General features: G+C 41.3%; 2 protein-coding genes and 1 non-coding gene across 3 annotated transcripts; 1 reads left to right on the top strand and 2 right to left on the bottom strand.

Moving 5' to 3' along the window:
• The first annotated feature begins 1,953 nt into the window (after nt 1-1,953).
• LOC109777104 (uncharacterized) lies at nt 1,954-13,464 on the top strand. Its single transcript, XM_045229160.2, has 27 exons — nt 1,954-2,070; nt 2,168-2,287; nt 3,016-3,350; nt 3,424-3,676; nt 3,837-4,062; nt 4,146-4,269; nt 5,075-5,248; nt 6,424-6,858; nt 7,101-7,121; nt 7,297-7,361; nt 7,826-7,880; nt 8,290-8,326; nt 8,425-8,753; nt 8,851-8,982; nt 9,067-9,215; nt 9,301-9,429; nt 9,865-9,979; nt 10,152-10,598; nt 10,745-10,827; nt 10,927-10,981; nt 11,282-11,330; nt 11,421-11,770; nt 11,879-12,010; nt 12,106-12,257; nt 12,352-12,417; nt 12,672-12,885; nt 13,081-13,464. The coding sequence occupies exons 3-27, from the start codon at nt 3,189-3,191 to the stop codon at nt 13,096-13,098; spliced, it is 3,972 nt and encodes a 1,323-aa protein (XP_045085095.1). The 5' UTR covers nt 1,954-2,070; nt 2,168-2,287; nt 3,016-3,188; the 3' UTR covers nt 13,099-13,464.
• TRNAT-AGU (transfer RNA threonine (anticodon AGU)) lies at nt 7,683-7,757 on the bottom strand. Its single transcript has one exon. It is a non-coding gene; the product is annotated as a tRNA-Thr (tRNA).
• A 2,538-nt stretch (nt 13,465-16,002) lies between the features above and the next one.
• On the bottom strand, nt 16,003-19,139 carry LOC109777103 (probable UDP-3-O-acylglucosamine N-acyltransferase 2, mitochondrial). The gene is made up of 10 exons (XM_020335754.4): nt 18,840-19,139; nt 18,505-18,715; nt 18,341-18,417; nt 17,907-17,956; nt 17,523-17,587; nt 17,245-17,296; nt 17,081-17,151; nt 16,910-16,976; nt 16,412-16,483; nt 16,003-16,318 (listed from the first exon to the last, which is right to left on the bottom strand). Exons 1-10 carry the CDS (start codon nt 18,940-18,942, stop codon nt 16,244-16,246), a joined length of 843 nt encoding a protein of 280 aa, XP_020191343.1. The 5' UTR covers nt 18,943-19,139; the 3' UTR covers nt 16,003-16,243.
• Nucleotides 19,140-20,065: the final 926 nt, after the last annotated feature.

Raw genomic sequence — 20,065 nt, 5'->3', positions numbered from 1 at the left:
CGTGCTCGAGCCGGTATTCACCGCCCGAGTCACCGGTACTCCGCCGATGAGTACCTCCTTGCGGCATCCACCTCGGCGCCGTCACCCCTCCCGTCGTTAGCTCGAGCCACTCTCCATGATCCTCACTGGCTCGCTGTGATGCAGGAGGAGTTCGATGCTCTTCACCGCAACCGCACCTGGCAGTTGGTTCCTCAGCGCTCGCACGCTAATGTCATCAGCGACAAGTGGGTCTTTCGCCATAAGATTCGGCCTGACGGGACCCTTGAGCGCTACAAGGCGCGCTGGGTGGTCCGTGGTTTTCGACAGCGCGCCTGTGTCGACTTCACCGACACTTTTGCCACGGTTGTCAAACCGGGCACCATCTGCACTGTTTTGCAGCTTGCGGTCTCTCGCACTTGGCCCGTTCATCAGATGGATGTCTCCAACACATTTCTTCACGTCCACCTTGCAGAGCAGGTCTACTGTCAGCAGCCCATCGGTTTCGTCGACGCCACTCAGCCTGATCACGTGTGCCTGCTCTCACGCTCTCTCTATGGGCTCCAGCAGGCGCCTCGTGCATGGTACCAGCGTATTGCCGCCTTTCTTTAGTAGCTTGGGTTCCGAGCTACTCGCTCCGACGCCTCTCTGTTTGTGTACCATCACGATAGCGGGACTGCTTATCTGCTGCTCTACATCGACGACATCATCCTGACAGCCTCTTCGGCCGAGCTACTTTGCCAGCTCATAGCTCACCTCGACACCGAGTTCGCCATCAAGGACCTTGGTCCTTTGCACCACTTTCTCGGGATTGAGGTGGTACGACGTGCTGATCGGTTCTTTCTTCATCAACAGTAGTACGCCCAGGAGTTACTCGAGCGAGCTGGCCTGCTTAACTGCAAGCCTGTACCTACGCCTATCGACACGAAGGCTAAGGTCTCTGCACTTGATGGCTCTTCAGCACAGGACGCTGCCTTCTACAGATCCATTGTTGGTGCTCTTCAGTACTTGACGCTCACTCGGTCAGACTTGCAGTATGCCGTTCAACAGGTGTGCCTACACATGCATGCTCCACGTGACTCACATTGGAACCTGGTGAAGCAAATCGTCCGTCACATCCGCGGCACCATGGCTCTGGGTCTCACGTTGACAGCATCCTCTTCCACTGACTTGGTTGCCTACTCGGATGCTGATTGGGCTGGCTGTCCCGACACTCGTCGCTCCACCCCCAGCTACTGCGTCTATCTTGGGCCCTCTCTCATCTCGTGGTCGTTTAAACGACAACCCACGGTGTCCAGATCGAGAGCTGTTGCCGAGTGTTCATGGTTACATCAACTTCTTCAGGAGTTGCACCTTGGCGTGGCCAAGGCTACCGTTGTCTACTGTGACAACGTCTCCGCCGTCTACCTCTCCGCCAACCCCGTTCACCATCGACGCACGAAGCATATTGAGCTCGACAATCACTTCGTGCGTGAGCAGGTGGCTCTCGGGCATGTTCGTGTCCTGCATGTTCCCACTCCTCAGCAGTTCGCCGTTGTCATGACCAGGGGTTACCGACGCCTACCTTTGAGGAGTTTACGTCCAGTCTATGGGGTGCCGTATCGACTGCGGGGGGGGGGGGGGGGGGGGGGGGTTGAGTATATGTATAGGCTAAAGCGCATGTATGGGGTAGGATCTTTTCCTAACTAGCCCCGCCTCCTGTTTCCTTGTATAGTCGATGCCGAAGGCTACATTTTGTACATATATACGTGCGTGTATGCACCCAATCAATTGAGAGTTGCATTGCCAAACAATAGTGTATGTGTATTGTCCTACTGGCTGGATCTTCTTTCCAGAACGGATTGGGTATGCTGTCGCTACTCATATCTTTATAATCCAGTATAATAATCCACTAAACACGTGGCTTTTCAAGAGAAAAAAGGAAAAGAAAAGAGAAAATAGAAAACAAGTAGTAATGCGTTCCACGTGCTGCCAATCATTCACACGAAGAAGAGTCTTTGTTTTTTTCTTGAGCTACACTGGAAGAAGCGTTGATTAGCACTCTAGAGCTCAATCAATCCCCAGCGGCCACCTTTAGTCCCCAACTCCGGCGAGGTCTCCCGCTCATCCATCCCCACCTCCGGCCGGCCGGCCAGCCAGCGATTCTCCTCCGCCCCCGTCTAAATCGCCATCTGTGGTGCCCGATTTACAGACAAGCAGCGGCGAGAGGGCAGAGGCAAGGGGAACTGTTCTGTTCGCCGCTGCAAGAGGGACGGGGAGCCGGCCCGGCGGCGCAGCGGCACCGGCACCGGCACACGCTCATCCCCACGAGGTATCGAATCCTTTTTCTCTTCTGGAAACTGAGCCTGTTTCTTCCATTGCTGCTGCTCTGTTCTGCATAGTTCGATGCCAGGTGTTTAGTAGCAGCAATGAGATGATGTTCTGTAGACTAAAATGAGATCTTGTTCTAGAAAGCATGAAAGCTGGGAAGAGTAGATTTGTGAAGGCAGCAATGCAAAAGAGATGAATTGCAAGAAACAGAGGAAGTTGGCCCTGAATCAAGTTTGGTGTCCTGTCACTGTCTTATATCCACTTCTTTTTTGAAGGGGTCCTATTTACTTATTTAATACACTGACATAGCTATGCATTTGGTTCATCGAATTAATCAAGTAAAACATTTCGGTTGTACATAATCAGCACCAATTAGTTCTAGAAAGCATGAAGGCTTGGAAGAGTAGATTTGTCAGCAGTTTAATGTTTCCCTTCGGATGCCTAATTGTATAACTGATACTAGTGTTGTTTAGCACAGCTTTTTTTTCAAGGAAGATCATGAATTGATGTATACTGGCAGGTTCCGTGGTCATGCATTTTCTAATCCCAGCCTAGTTGAAGGTGATGCAATAAAATGTCCAATCACAAGTTGTAGGAATTGCAGCGAATGGATCATATAGTGGATGATCTAGTAGCTGACAGTCCAGTAGCATTCTCTTGTGCTTAGTTCTGTACTCAGCTTTATAAGAATATTTATTTACCATAATGTTGGCCTATTATGAAATGCAGGAGCCTAGTTACTGAAGTCCCTCTGTTGGATCAAAGTCTTCCTTTTTCTACAGAACAGAAGAGTAATCTCCCTCTGCAGTTAGTCTATCCTGTGGTTACTGAGTAACTGGAAAGCTGGACCTACTGGCCTCAGTTTTCTCACGCTTCAAGGGCGCTCTGCTATAAAATCGCTAATGGATTACCGAGATACTGCAGCACTAAATGACCTTGAGCTCATGCTACTAGATGAAACGGCTGACCCAAAGGCCTTACCACTATCACTTCTGAAAGACATCACAAATGATTTCTCTAATGATCGACAAATCGGTAGAGGTGGCTTTGCAGTGGTATATAAGGTAATACAACTTTGAAATGTCTAGTTGATTTGTGAACTCCACATGGTGCTGAAAAGGCATGTTTCTATCGCAGGGAGTACTTGAGAGTGGTACAGTCGCTGTGAAGAGGTTGAGCGATATGTGTATGGATGAGAAGAAATTCCATGGAGAGGTTCAATGTTTGATGAAGGCAAGGCACAAAAACATAGTACGGTTTTTGGGATATTGTGCTGACACACAAGGGAATATGTTGAGCTACAACGGAAAATTAGTCATGGCAGATGTACGGCAAAGATTGCTTTGCTTCGAATACATGTCCAAAGGGAGTCTACGTGATTATATCAGTGGTAGGGTCATGATTTTCTACACTATATTATTATTTTTGTCAAGCATCCCCAACATATGTTATAAATCATGTACCATGCCATGTAGTACTACCTACCATTGAAATATTAAAGAACTCAAGTGTCTTGAATTCTAAACTCACTTTCTCATGACCCCATATAGATGAGTCTTGTGGACTTGAATGGAGAAAGCGCTACCAAATTATCAACGGAATTTGCCAAGGTTTAAATTATCTCCATGAGAATCGTATTGTTCACTTAGATCTGAAACCAGAAAATGTACTCCTAGATGACAATATGGTACCAAAGATTACTGACTTTGGTCTCTCAAGGTATTTTGAGGAAAGGCAAACTAGCCAATCTATTACTTCAAATATTTCTGGTACACTGTAAGTTGTCCAAGTCTCTTCTAGTCTCATTTTTCTTTTGTCCTGAATGAATATATTTCATCCACCTTTTCTTTATGATGCAGGGGATATATTGCACCAGAACTCTACGATGGGGAAAAAATCACAATCCAGTCAGATATATATAGTCTTGGTATTATAATCATAGAGATACTAACAGGAAGAAAAGGGTGTCCCGACGTTGGAGTTGTAAGAATAGCTATTCCTGATATTTAATTAGAAAAGATTACTGTTAATCACTTAGCTATTCTCATATGTAGACACGGAATTCACAGTAAACCAATAACTAAGCCAAAAAAAATACGGTTACTCTCCACTTTCAATGTAGAACAAGACAACCTTAACCACTAAAGTGTTGCCCCTCACATGTACATATTAATTCGCAACGAAATGTGCACCCAAGGATTCATTTTATCTCTAGGCTAGTTTTGTGAATATAGTTTAAGGGTTGAAAACTGTCATTCTTCTTTGGACATTATCTAATTAGTGATAACACAGTTAGTAATCAGGTAAAAAAACACAGTTAGTAATGTAATAAATTATAGAAAAAAATTAGAACAACACTTCTTGGAGCATATCAAACCAGGTCTAAATGTATTTTACCGAAAAAGGCTTTCGCCCCGCTTTATATATAAAGCAAAGGTATAAATGTGCTTTATGGTAAAAATAACAATGAGCTTAGCCATATAAATGATTAATGGAGACTAAAACGTACACAATAACCAAGTATTTTTTACTGTACAAAATCAGATCTGTCTTTGGAGAAACCATTCACTTAAAGAACTATATGGAAAAACTGGAACTAAAATAAAGGCAAAGAAGTACATATGCATCTTGATTATTACTTACATGAAGTACTTCACTTCATATTACCATTTTTTGTTATTGGCCGTGAAAGTGCAATTTAAATGCTGATAGATGTGACTAGAAACCATTTGTCCAAACTTCACTTTTTGAAGGACTTTTGTCATTAGTTGATGGTTGAATATTGCAGGTACTTGAGAGATGGTGTGAAAGGTTGGGAAAATCACTAGAAGACACACATGTGGAACAAGTACGAGTTTGCACTGAAATAGGGATAGAGTGCAGTGACTTCAATCCAGCAAAGAGGCCTGTTAGTACACACAAGATAATCGAAAGGCTCAAGGAAACAGAAACTACAGATGAGGTCAGGTATTTTAAAACAAAAAGGTCTAACAGCTCCCGGGTGCCTAGGCACCCTCTTTGAACAGTAAATTCAAAAAAAATCTGAAACTTTGTGACATCAAAGATGGTCAAACTTTGTAGGTTCTTGCAAGTTTTCATGCCAAAATATCATGTACAGAAAGGTGTACAAATGAGTTTCAGATTTCAGTGCTAAAAGTGCTCAAAACTTCAAACACTGAAATCTTTTTCGCATGTAGAGCTCCTCTAAAGGTTTTCTGGCATGAAATTTTTCAAGCACCTACAAAATTTGATCATCTTTGATGTTGCAAAGTTTCAGATTTTTTTCCTTTTTACTGTTCATATAGGGTACCTAGGCACCCGGGAGCTGAAAAGGCACTCTCATTTTAAAATAGAATCAGCTTCCTGAATATGGTGTGTGAGGTGAAGTAGACATGGTTGTTGGTACATGTTATTATGCGTCCAAATTTTGGTGGAGCTGTGATACTATGCAACATTTAAACACAATGACAGCTTAGGATCTATTTATATCATTGACAAGAGATGCATCCATGCATCTTACCACAAAATCTGAAATTAAATTGTTAAGACCAAAGGGAAATGGGGAAATGTACTGTGATTAGTTTATAGAGTTACTAATTATAATATAGTTTGTGAATTTAGATATTGTTACCATCAAGTAAAATGAAACATTATTGACTTTTTGTTTCATCATAGTTTTGGTTCCCCTTTGTCCTATTTTTAGCCAAAAAGAATTGCCTTTGAAATTCAGCAACGATTCTGATGATGTAAATTTTTAGTTAAATTCTTTGCTAATCTTGTTGCATGTTTAAACATCTAACACAAATGTGTAGTGGAAAAAATTCTAGTGATAGTATTTTTAAATTATTGATTTGCTTGATGGGATATTTCAGCAATTATATCCTTGTAAATATGCTTATATGATGAACCTGAGAACAATAGCTAGGGTAAGAATAGCTTAGGGCTCTAGGTCAAATTAAATATCGCCTCCATTGTTCTGAGCGACAAGTGCAATATCGTTGTTCTAGGAAACTCACTGAACTGCATTTATATTTAAAACTGATCAGGTAAGTTAGATGTCCCGCAATTAATTCAATAAAAAAGGACTTTAGTTGGAAATTCACCATGACATTAACAGCACAAGCTCTTCTCTTGCAGGTATCCAGTGTCTTATCCAGCATTGTACCCACCAAGCTATTTGTCCATCCGCATCTCCTCTGCTTTCCCTGCGTACCGAACAAGCTGATCCCAAGTTCGCTGAACCTTAGAAACTTCACAGATGAACATTTTGCATTTAGGCTTGTGGAATCCTATGCAGAAGAAACTCAGCGACGCTTTGCCAAATTGCCACTGTACGGAGTCGTGTCGCCGAGGTCAACACACACTCTTAGTTTGACACTCCAGGAACGGGACGAAAAATCCATTCATTTGGTCCTAGAGAGCAGTACATTTAAGGATGCACATATGCCAATGTACTGTAGCGAATTTAGAGGGGACAAATTTTTAGAAGAAACCAAAGAGAAAGGTAATATGGTGCAGCATGTGATAGTGAAAGCTGTTGCTACTACTGCACAGCGAGAGCTAACGTCTGAGGTGAGTTCGTCTTTGACAGAAAAGTCTCGGTACGTACATTGGCCAGTATACACCCCTTGCTAAATCAATACAATGGCATATGCCTTAGTCTACCAGCATTTATTAAACATATCCTTTTATCTTTTGGGGGGCAAATATTGGCCAGTATAACTTTCTTACTAAGTTTTGTCATTTTTTGTCTTTCTATTCACTTGCATGATCGATATGGTCATGATCGCATTCCACTGGCCATCATTTGGCAGCTAATCCCAAATAAAACGAAGGTATGCATCTGTTTTTGCACATCTCTCTGATTTGTATATTTATATTGTCCTAGACATTGCCATAACCTCATATTTAACAAACTCACTACTTTGCTTGCATGCTTTCTAGACATATATTTTATACACACAACTTTGAGGTTGTTCCTGAATATTAATCACGGAATTGTTCAATCAGATCTTATTCAAGAAGAGCCCATTCACGTCTCTGGACTGCCAAGATGTTAACCTAACCAAGCAATGGTGGGTCTATTATTTATTGAAAAACTATGTTACGCGAGTGGTCTTTTTACTACATCTTCGTTTTTGGATATTATTCAATGAAAATCTGTGTTGCGCAACACGGATTATATATTACTATTTCCATTGCCAAATATTCTTGAATATTGATGCGGCCACCCAGCCTTTGCCGGTCTTCAATACCAAATTAACAGATACATATAATTGGGATGAAAAAACTATACACTGTAGTCCATTTTTGGAGAGATTGCTAACACATAATTTAGGTAATTGACAAAAAATGGTTCTTCATTTATTTTTGAGAAGGATAAATAATAAATTAAATGCTTTCATTGAGAGTTGAACTCAAAGACCTCCCGCTTACTAAACGGGTGCTCTAACCAACTGAGCTATGAAGGCTTCTCTTGGTTTGTATATATAAGGGATAATACTTGTCGATGTTTTCTGATTTCATTCGAGTGTTGCAGGATAATAACAGGCCATACACGGGGATATGTTTGCATTTGGGACGGTCAAACACAGGTAAGTGATACATACTTATAGTGCAAAAATATAAGGACTAAAAGCACTATATTTGTTATCAACAAACTTATGGTACATCTATACTAAAGTACCATATGTAGGGCTAGTGACAATACATACGATGTAAGGCTACTACCCAATTTGGGGGCTCAAATTGTCTACATCAGTGTCGTCGGTGTAGTGAATTCACTTTGGCTTGAGGATTCCCTGAAACAAATAAATCTAATATACACACACACATACTACATAAGATCGTGATTACCGAATCAATAACAACTGCTGCGTTACATAGGGAACTCGCATCAAGGTCATCGGTATTCAACTACACCATCCCCATCCCAAATCTCATAATACACACATAGGTTTTTCTTCTGCATTGACTAACAAAGTACTTTGCTTTTGCTCGCAGAGGAAAGTAGATTCGTTTAAAGTCTCCACCGACAAAGGCATGCAATTTAAGTTCTATTTTTTTAATTCTTTCTTGTTAAGTTCTTCAGCCATATATACTGTATTACAAATAAAAAGATGGTGACTCTGTCTGCAGTTGTTTTGGTTAAATTTATCGTACGAAAACAATGGTTTGTGGCTGGAGCCGGAGATGGCTTTATTCACATCTACAATTACGAAACGAAACGGCAGCAAGTCCCAAGTTTCACAGCTCATGCTGGGAAATTGACATCACTGGCCGTTCATCCAAGCAAACCGTACTTGATGTCATGGAGTTCTGATGAAATGAACCTTTGGGATTGGGACAAAGCCTGGGAGTGCACACAAACGTTCAAGTGCAAACACTCGGGTTATATTTGCCAAGTCATGTTTAACCCAAAAAACTCCAACAGTTTTGTCACTGCCTCAGCCAATCACATGATAGAGGTATGAGTTTCCTATTTTATTTCAACTTAATTTTGACATTACATAGATATGTGGTTCTACTAGACCTTCATTGCGAAACCCAATGTTTGGTGTCCAGGTTTGGGATTTTGATTCTCCTCAATGTAAATACACACTCTCTGGGCACTGGGACAGAGTCAACTGCCTTGATTTCTTCACACATGACAATCAGCAGTATTTGATTACTGGCTCTAGTGATTGTAGCGCGAAGGTTTGCCATTTCTATAGATTTTTTTTGCTAATACAGTATGCGCATAACATTTCTTATGATCCACCCTTTGTTTTGGCAAATCAGATATGGGACATGCACAGCAATATGTGTACTCATACACTACACGCTTCCATGTCTCCGGTTATGTCTGTCATGTTTCATCCCAATCTTCAGGTTCTAATTACAGGTTTAGAAGATGGCACTGTTTATTTGTGGAGTTCAACTAATTTCAGGTAATTGGTTCTTGTGCAACATGTGCACATGTTTTAAATTGCTGTTGTTTTCATGGATTGCTGTACTAAATTTCTACAATCCCAGGCTTGAGAGGATTATTAACCCTCCTGTAATTGAACCCCCTGCTTGGGGTTTCGGATGGTTATACAATATTTTTAGCAGCCCCGTAAGTGAACATGTTTGGGGTCTCGCATGTTCGATGCAGTCAGAAGGGTAATGAATACTTTTCCGGCTATTATTCTTATTATTACCTTCATGGAGAAATGCTTAGAAAGATTATTTATTTTGGAGCGTTTACTGCATATTTTTTTAAAAAGAGTAAAATGGACATACAAATGTTATCCTCCACAAATGTGAGTGTTAATTCCGATAAATACTAGGAAAATTCGGGGCACAACAGCACGACTCGGTGAGGGAACAAGCTGTCTTACTTTAATTCATTTGCTTATACTCAGCTTGCCATGTTGATCTTTGGTATTGTATATCTACATGGTTCCAAAAAAAAATAGAACCATCCTCACTCTCAGCATTAAACCATGAGCCTATTCCTTGACCTTTTTTATATTTGTCCTGCTTCTTATATTATTTTCACTTCCTAATTCCATTATGAGAAACTTGGGAAACATGGTAACTTTAATTATCTGTTAGGTTTGTGTTTGGAAGAGGAGAGACGGTAGCAATGGTGGATGTCAGCAATGTAAATAATCAGGAAGAATCAAGTCATCACAGTGTACCGCAGATAAGAGCTGACACAACAACTCAGGTGAGCACATTAATGAAACAGACAATGTCATCTCTATATATATGCTTCATTTTATTCTGGAAAAACTTAATAGCACATACTTTTTATCCATCTTGTTTTGTCAATAAATTCTTTAAAAAATGCTGATCTGTCATCGATTCATTAACCACATAAATAAATTATTCTTGTCCAGTTGATCGACAACAGTGTGCTACTTGAAGTGCACCCGTCTGACCTGCGCTTCCCCTTGCAACCACACAAGTCAACCACGTGCTCACTGGACCTAACAAACCACACATATGAGCGTGTGGCATTTAGGCTTGTACAGAAGAATAAGAAGAGCCACTCGTTCGGGGAAGAAGAAGATTCACTTTTATCAAATGTGCCGATTTATGGATTTATAGCTTCCGGGTCCACGTACACTCTAGTCGTGACAACGAAAGAGTGGCCAGATCAAGGAGAAGACACAAGCTTGGATCTGCTTCTGCAGAGCAGTATATCGGGGGACAAGTTCATCGTCCCATTCGAGAACGAGACTGAGTGTGTTGATCTATTTGAGGAATTAAAAGAGATGGGGAATGTGGTGCATGAATTGACGCTGAAAGCTGTTTTTTATGCACAAGAAGAGGTGACACGCGAGGTTAGTTCCCTGCTGTTCTTTTCCTAATATGTACGTTTCGAAACAAAGTGGTTGGGCCAAAAGAATTAAAGTAAGACAGTCTTGCCTGTCCAATGCAATCGATTTGTCATTGGTTTTACATGGAACTACATACGATGTATGATCAGATCATATCAGCCACGAAGAAAGTTGATGCACTTGGATTCGGCAATAGTCTGGTATGCCTAGATGCACATCCAACAGAGACATGGTGAGTGCATATATACCACATAACACAATCTGGGCATTGAAATAATCTTTTGATCAGGTGAATTTTTTATCGTACGTTAAATTTCTTATGGCCTTGCAGGATCTTAACATGCAAGTTTTTTGGAGATGTTCACATGTGGGATCTTGTCTCTCAGGCATGTTCTGTTGGTATAGTTACTAGCATGTGTTTCTATTTATATTTGGCCATGGCCATCAATTATGACCATCATTTTCTCCTTGTACTCCCTCCGTTCCAAAATAGATAACTCAACTTTGTACTAACTTTATACTATACTAACTTTATACTAAAGTTGAGTCATCTATTTTGGAACGGAGGGAGTATATGTGTATCTTTTCTTTCCTCCTGAAAGTGAACATGAAAATGTGTGTAGGCCTGTTTTGGTTTGTGTCGGACTAACAAAATCGTTTGTATTCTATTGTACTTGTATCGACAGGAAAAGAAGGCCCTCTATTCTTTTCATGTCTACGAGAACGGAGATAGAGGCATGTTTCCAGCTGACTTACTCCTCTGTTAACCATATTTCTTTCTTCATCCACTGCCATGGTAATAATGGCACATTAATCAAATTTCAGGGCTATCAGCGACAGTTAAATTCCTTAAATTTATCGCACGGAAGCGATGGTTTCTGGCTGGTGCAGACGATGGCTTCATCCATGTGTGCACATACGGAACAGAGATAGTACAACAGATCATGAGTTTCAGAGCCGGTTCTTCCAGTGTCACAGCAATGACCATCCATCCAACCCAGCCATATGTGCTGTCCTCAGCTTATGAAAGCCCGATTAGGCTTTGGAACTGGGAAGAGGGCTGGCAGTGCACACGAACTTTCGACGATGAACACTCTGGAACTGTCCGTCAGATCACCTTCAACCCAAAGGATGCCAACTGTTTTGCTAGCGCGTCCGAAGATCAGACAGTAAAGGTATGTTCCTTTTCCTTTGCACTAACCAAAACTTAATACGCAATGAAACACTAGTTTTAATATTAGACCTTGATTGCGAACTTGATAATATGCACGTTTTGTGTCCAGGTTTGGAACCTTGACTCCCCGAAATCTAGCTACACTCTGTTTGGGCATTTGGCTCAAGTGAACTGCCTTGATTTCTTCGCACATGGTGATCAACAGTATCTGATTTCTGGCTCAGATGACTTGACCGCCAGGGTATGATACTTGCATTCTAAAAGATGTATTCTGTTCTATATATCTGATATGCATAACTGCTAATAACGCATGTATGCTTGATTTTGTCAATTCAGATATGGGACCTGGAGAACAGGGTGTGTGTCTACACAATAAGAGCTCTCATGGCTCCGGTTCTTTCAGTTCTATGTCTTCTTCCTGATCATCCATATCTAATTATAGGTTTAAAAGATGGCACTCTTCATTTGTTCAGCTCCGCTAATTTTAGGTAACTTAGCACCAAAGTTCATGCCATCTTTGTTGCTCTTGTAGTTACCGTTTGCTCCCCTTTCTCTTTTAAGTGACCGCTTCATATTCTCCAGGCTTGTGAGGATCATTGACTTAGGCTGTAGCAAAGTTCGCAGTGTCAATCTGATGGGATCAGTAAGGTGACAATTCACCTGCCATTCTCTTCATCTTCTTCAATCTTGTTGTCTGCCTTAGACTTGGAGTATTGTTATCATGCTTTATTTTTCTGAAAATTAACATATGTGTATGCCTTTGCTTGAATGTACATATATTAAGTTTGTTCAGCACGCTCCAAACTTTATATCTGTTCGACCGTGCATGTCACATTTCTAGCATTAGATATCATTACCTACTATGCGAAAACATGCGAGTAAAACGCTATTTTTAATGATAGGGTTGTGATTGAACAAGAGGGGGCAGTGTCAATCATGGATATAGACCCTGAACAACAAGGTGGTATTATCAGTGAAGTGGGGGCTAACATGGTCGATGCAGCGAGATTGGATGTTGCTTGGGAAGCACAACTAGACATCTTCCAAGAACCCAAAGAGGATTTGCCAGGTGCAGTGTCAGGGACAGGAAATACGAATTCCACACAGGCGTCCGAGGTGAGGACCTATCTTAGTTTTCTAAAGAAAGGCCATTTCGCCAAATGTTACTGTATTCCAGTATATCAGAGTTCTTGGTTGCATGAATTCTTACCTTTACTGTCACTGTTTATTTGTCTTCCACTCTGCTTGTTCATCACAGTGCAAAACTTAATTATGTTGTAACGCACAACTAATGTGTCTATTTTTCTGTAGGAATGCGATGGGATATAACAATAGATTAGTGCTTACAGAATTTCGCCCCCAAAGAAAATAATTTAACAAGTGATTACACCAGCATGAGTAACAGAATGAAAGCTAAATCTATTTGTGCGAAAACAGATGGATGAAGAGCAGAAAATAAGGATTGTGGGCGGATGTTGGCTAATCCTCTCCACTGATTTTTTGTTGTTGTGAAACTGATGGTCTCTACACTGATATATACACTGCATATATTGCTTGGTAAAATTTTGGACAGATGGAGAACTCGTGTGCTTTTCTTATTCGTGTATGAGAAATTATAGGCAAGACCTTGAAACCGCAATTTGTCTAATGGACACGTCCTTATGCCAACTCGAGCTCTCTATCTATGTTGTGAAATTTGGCTGGCAGGGTCATTTGCTTACTGCTCCCTCTGTAAACAAATACTTAGTAACCTAAAACGTCTTATATTTGTTTACAGTGGGAGTAGTAATATGTTTGCATTGCTTTATGATAGACACAAACATTACATGCATCACTACATGGAACAACTCGCAATTTAGCAAATGATTAGTAGCTAAACTGTGGTCAACCGCTCAGCATAGATACCGGCAAGAACTCGTCTCGGGTGCCACTTGGTAGCTTAGCTGGCCCAACAGCGCTGATGGCATTTTGGTAGTTTGGCCAAGTACTGCACCTGTGACCGCTGAGCTCTCCATCTTAGGACGAAAACTTGAAACAAGAGCTTTCAATAAGATATGTGTGAGTTTCCGACATAATCTATTCAATCTTCCAACACGGCAAATAACATTTGACTCGCACAAGAGCGCACCCAGAAAAATATTTGATTGAGTGCAGAATGTTTTGAGTATTCAAATAACTTGATTTTTTTTTTCTGAACTTACAAAGCCAAATTTTCATTTTTTGGGGACAACTTACAAAGCCAATCGCTTTCCAAAATTTTAGTTGGGCCACCAACCAACCTGTTGTAGACCGGAGTCAGCCCTTTTCACATGCTTTTTGTGGGCTCTTTTAAATGCACATTAATTACTTTTACCAACTTTATGGTGTAATATGAATGCCAACTTCAAAAACCATTCTTTCAACTTAAAGTTTTATATGTGATGCCTAATGTTTGATTAGATGCCCATCAAGAGAATGTATTGAAATTACCCACTTGGATGGATGGACATGGTAGCCAGGCGGGGAGCAAGCATCTTTCATTTCTAGTCAATGGAGGAGTATATACATGATAATATACTTATTTTTCATTAAACTTTGTTCATCACTTCCGGAAAAAAACAGTCATACAAGAAAAGATTGTTGTGCAATTTATCTTATTATGAACAGTATTCATGTTTTTTTTTCTAACTTAAAGGCTAAACGACGACATTCTCATTACTTGTCATCATTTATCATAGTCACACGATAAGGGCATATGTACGGCATGTTTGGGACTGCTCTGCTCCACCAAAATTAACATCACACCCCCCAATCCACTTTGGAGCAGTTTTATATAGGAGTTGCAGCTCCACCAAAGAGCACTTTATCATGTTTGGCTTCCAGCTAGCTCCAGCTTCAAGAATGAAAAATTTGGTGGAAATGACCTATTTGATTGGATGGCGTAAGGAGAACAACGAGGTTTCCACTTACTAGTGGCAATGATGGGTAATTTTCTCCCAACTTTAGCTTCTAGAGTTTTTGGAGCACCCCCTGAAGAGCTTCACAAAAAACACTGAGTTATACCCTAGATTCTACTTTTTATTTTGCATAGCGGCAATATCATGGAGCTACGCCGTTTGACTTGCATTTTTTAGAGCGGAGCTGAATTTTAGGGAGCGGAGCAGTCCCAAACATGCCCTTAGGGTGTGTTTGGATGCTGCCCTGGCTAGCCATGCCAACCGTGGGCGTGCCAAAAAATTGGCGCAGTATTCTGCCGCCCACAACTCGCCCGCGAGTTGGCGAAAAACTGAACTGGCAAAGCAAAGGCGGCCAGGGCGAGCCAATTTCTTGGTCATCAACGACCAACTTTTTGGCTGGGCTGCTCTTGGCTCCAACCCAAACACGCCCTTAGTTGCCCTGCACACTTGTGACAAAAGTTAGCTAGCAACTAAGTCTATGACAAGTGAGGTATGTGATCAATGAAATGTGGCAAGCCACAACTGTGGCTACAACCAAACACCTGCCACACTTATGGCAGAAAAGTGTGGCAAACTATGGATGCCAACCAGACATGCCCTAAATACTTCAACGATAGGTTGTTGCACTATATATTGAAGTTTCATCGCTGCAGCTCCACAAAATCAAATAGCCTCCATAGTAGAATGCTGAAAACTGTAACAATAACAACAAAAAATCCATCTCTCATACCACTCTTATGGCTGGTTGGATGCAGAAGCTTGGTTTTAGTTAGCTTCATGTACAGGAGGATAGTGAGTGGCATTGATTTTGTAGAAATGTGATGCATTGGGAACATGAGTTCAAGTCAAAACAGACTAACTTGAGTTCAACTTAAAAACATGATGAGAATTTCCAGCCATTTATCTCGGGAACTCAAAGATGGACAAGCTAAAGCAGTGTGAATATCTACAAGATGATCATGCCCGGGAAGAATGTCATCCCGAGTAAAATATTGTGATTGTCATGCAAGAACAAATTTTAGTTTGTACAAGAATTGCACTGTGTGTCCCAAATTTGTCTTACTGAAGGAATGTATTCCAAAACGGTTTCTTACATAAGACTTTTTTCAGTGCAAGGATTGAGACTTTTTCTTTTATTGATTCTTACACTTTTTACACTAAAAACTAATCTTGTGCGACTGATAAAATTGTCCAAAATCAAATAACTTCTCCACACTAAATAATTAGCTACATGGTGTAATATAATAGACTCATATGACAGCTAAAATTATATGTGTACGTGAAAGTAGCCTGACAATTTCACAAACGCCCATTAATCCTCTTAGCAGGAATGCATGTGTAAACGTGTAGTGCAGCACTATGACAGTCTTTAATAGTAAGTAGATACATACAAGTTTAAACAATAAAGAATACAACTTCCACGGTGAAGATCGTTTCGGATACCAATTTCAATGCTAGTTCTCTAGTGAGATATTGCAAATTCACTTCAAGAGAATCAAGTTACAAACACATTTGATGTCACTGGGATTGTAGAGATACTATCTTCTATCATGGTGTTCCTTTGAAAATAAGCGCAAGTTCACAGTTTGTCGACGCCATTCGTTTATTGGGACCTAATTCAAGATGAATATTGAGTACTTAGTAAGCCGAAGGGTAAAAACGAGGAACACAAGCTGAAGTAATATGGTCAATACTGAAATGCTTACAGCTGGAAATCCGCCATAGTCACCGGGCTCCTGAATGTCCTTTGTCACTAAACTATTTGCAGCGAGTCTAACCTGCAATTGGACCAAGGAAAATAAGTTAACGAGGGTGGTGGAAAAAATTGTGGGCAATCAAATATAATGTTGTCATCTAGGTCTTGGTCAAATGTTTGGACCAGTGTTATCTGGATGCTAGCCATGACTACCAACAGGAAAGATATGCATGTTTTGCCTGAACATTTGTTTGCTATCACCACTGGATATGAAGATGAAGTCATACATGGATTTGCTATATCACGGTCAGTTGCTCAACAAGAAGAGAAAAGGAAGACACGTTCTCCCTGCAACCTGAATTACTTGTGAAGCGCTATCGGGCACTAGAGTATGGTGAGCAATGCAGCTAGGTTGTAGCACACGACAACACAGAATTGCATGGAAATTACAAACATTGTGGAATAAAAAGAAAGCAAGGTCAAAAGAACAGAGCTGAGAAAACAGCACCTTTGAAGCAATGGAGACATGATCCCGGATGGCCACCCTACCACCTAATACTACGTAGTCACCCAACCTGTGTGTACATAATAGGACAAATCTCAAAAGATACACATGATGAATTATATGACACACCTAAAAGGAATGAACATTTCATCCATGAGATGAAGGTATACGTACGTTGCAGAACCTGCGATCCCTACTTGTCCACAAATCATGCAGCAATTTCCTATCACCACGTTGTGACCTATCTGCAAGAGGGATGCCAATTCACAAAAAAAAAAAGAAAAAAAAAAGAAAGAGAAGAGCCTGAATCTGATAAATAAAGCAAAGGGAGAGAATACCTGAACCAGATTATCAATCTTGGTGTCATCTCCAATCATTGTGTCTCTCCAACTGCAGTTAACAAATATTGATCGAAGTTGTCAGCAATAATCAGCTGCAGTCAAATGTATAATGATGGGTACGTAGTTCGTTAGGTATATTCAGATCAATTATGGACTAGCCAACAGAGGCCTTAAGCCAAGCTAAGCATTCTCTGGACATTACCACGCTGACTCTGCGAGCTTTGAACTACCGAACATTGACAAATTTAGAAAGGAATAGAAAGGTGACAAGTTACCTGCCTCTGTCAATGCATGTATTTGCACCAATTTCCACATTGTCTCCAATTCTTGCATAAAGCTCCTAACAAATACAAAGTTATTTTTTCTATGAGGGCCTCTATTTTGATTTGATATGCATAAAAAATGTGAAATTACGAAATACAGTCAGTCGGTCAGTAGGTGCTACTTAGCGAAAGATAGTATTTCTTCCATTCCATGTCACATTGTAACAGCATTGAACATTTGTTGTAACATATGTTAACAGAGAATTTCTTCACCACTCAACCCAATAATTATGTCACAACCGTTCAACCTTAGTAATACTGAGTAGTTATTTATAATCTTCACCAACAGTTCACCATGAATTTAATCTCCAGCGAGTGATAGTGGTGAGGACTAACCTGTGGTTTCTTCTTGACCTGTCCATCCTGGTCCACAAAGAAACCAAAACCTGAAAGAAATACATCAGTAATTGGCACCCACATATCATCAGAAACCCAGTCCTATTGTTTGACAGCTGTTTATAAACCAATATTTGCCATTCAGCTACCATAGCAGAAAAAGAAAGGAAATTCAAAATTTGATAATAAACAGCTCAGAATAAGCTTTGATACCCAAGAGGCTTAATACAACTGGAATGCTGCAATCAGCTCACAAGCTGCCACAGTTAGTGTTCCTAGTACACCATATCATGTGCAAGTAATACAACCGGCATGCTGCGATCACGTGCAAGTATCTGAAATAATGTAACATGTTCTTCCCAGTGTTGGAGAACATACAACATATCATGTCCACTGCATGACGTATTTGCGATACTCGGTGAATAAATGCTCACCATCTTGACCGATGCAGGCGCCATTGTGGATAGTGCAGAACTCGCCCACCGAGCAGTTGCTCAAGACAACATTGTACCTGGAACATAATGATACCAAAATCATTTCCATAACCAAACAGAGTTTGCTCTGTTTCAGCACTGATGACACCGGAGAAACACCATACCCGATCCTGGTGGACTGCCCCACAGACACCGAAGGCCCGACCACGGTCCCAGACCCGACGACCACCTCCTTGCCAATCACAGCGCCGGAGTGCACGACGGCGCCGGCCTCCACCACCGCGGTGGGGTCAACGGACGCCGCCCGGTGCAGAACGCCGCCGCCGTTGCGCCACGGCACGAACTCCTCCGCCGCCGAGGCCGCCGTCCCAGCATCTGTTTCAGGTCATTCAGGAAGCCAACAGGGTCATACACACTACATATCTCACAGGAGTAGTACAGCAGAAACATTTCTGGGAGAAACTGGACCGAGCCGCTGGAGCCGGTGGTCGGCTATTACCGGATGAAGCGGTGGGCACGCCGGCTCCAAGGAACCGCGCGAGCCGGCCGGCGCCGCGCGGCGTCCGCAGCAGCAGCGCGGTTCTTGGCAGGATGGCTGCCATCAGTAATCCCCAACCTTGCAGAGGTTTTGAGCAAGACCAGGATGGTGAACTTGCGGCGCGGCAGAACGCGAAGCCGAGCTCGTACGACTTCGGTGGCAGAGGAGAGGAGGCGGCGGCGGCGGTGGCGGAAAATGCAGCGGCGACCGGACGGACGGAGGAGGAGGTGACTGGGCCCGGGCCTTCCGACCCTGACGCGCAACCGCATACTACTAAGGTCGAACAGGGGCCTAGAGCCCATGAGCGACCAAGCGGGCCCGTCCATTCTGCTCTGGCAATGTAACTACTCGGATCAAGAAAGAGAGTGGTTCCATTTTTTCCATCTTCTGTTTTAAAATGTTTTTATTTTTTTCAGGAGTTTTTTCATTTGGACTTTTAAACACAAAAAAATCTTTTATGTTCAAAGGTCAACATATTTAATTTTCTGACAACATTTTACGAAAAAAGATGAAGATTTTTTAAAACGTTCTGTGTACATTCTCTTGGAAAAGGCTAACTTTTTTTTACAACTTTTTGTGAATATTTTATAAAACATTTCGAATATTATTTGTACCTTTTGATCACTTTCTAAAAACACAGAAAATAATTGATGATGTGAATTATTTTTAAACATTTTGAAACTGCATCTCATGACGGACTCTTCAAAATTAGATTCCATGTTAATAAGTTTCGAAGAACTTTTTTTCACTCAAAAAACAAAAACAAAAAAAACAAGAAAATACGAAAACCAAAAGAAAAAACTAACAACTAAAACAAAAAAGAATACCGTAAACCAGCAATCCGAAGCACGGTTGCGGTCACTTTTTTCTGAAAGCACAAGCTGTGTTTTTTCCTTTTTTCGCGGAAGCATGGGTTGTGCTTCTCACGAAGGCACATACTATGCCTTTCCTTTTTTCGTAGGAGTACAACTGTGTCTTTTTTCTTATAGTTGTGCTTCTCGTGGAAGCACAACGTGTGCCTCAGACGGAAGCACTGGTTGTGCTTCTCACAGGAGCAAATATGTGCTTTCTATGGAAGCACGGTTGTATTTCTAATGGAAGCATAGGGTATACTTCTTGAAGAAGTAATTATGTGCTTCCACGAGAAACACAATCATGTTTTCTTGTGAAAGCATGGATTGTGTTTT

The sequence above is a fragment of the Aegilops tauschii genome, chromosome 5 (assembly GCF_002575655.3).
Source record: "Aegilops tauschii subsp. strangulata cultivar AL8/78 chromosome 5, Aet v6.0, whole genome shotgun sequence".
NCBI lineage: Eukaryota > Viridiplantae > Streptophyta > Magnoliopsida > Poales > Poaceae > Aegilops > Aegilops tauschii.
The sequence above is the reverse complement of the archived record's forward strand: the minus strand, read 5'-3'. Positions and strand labels throughout refer to the sequence as shown.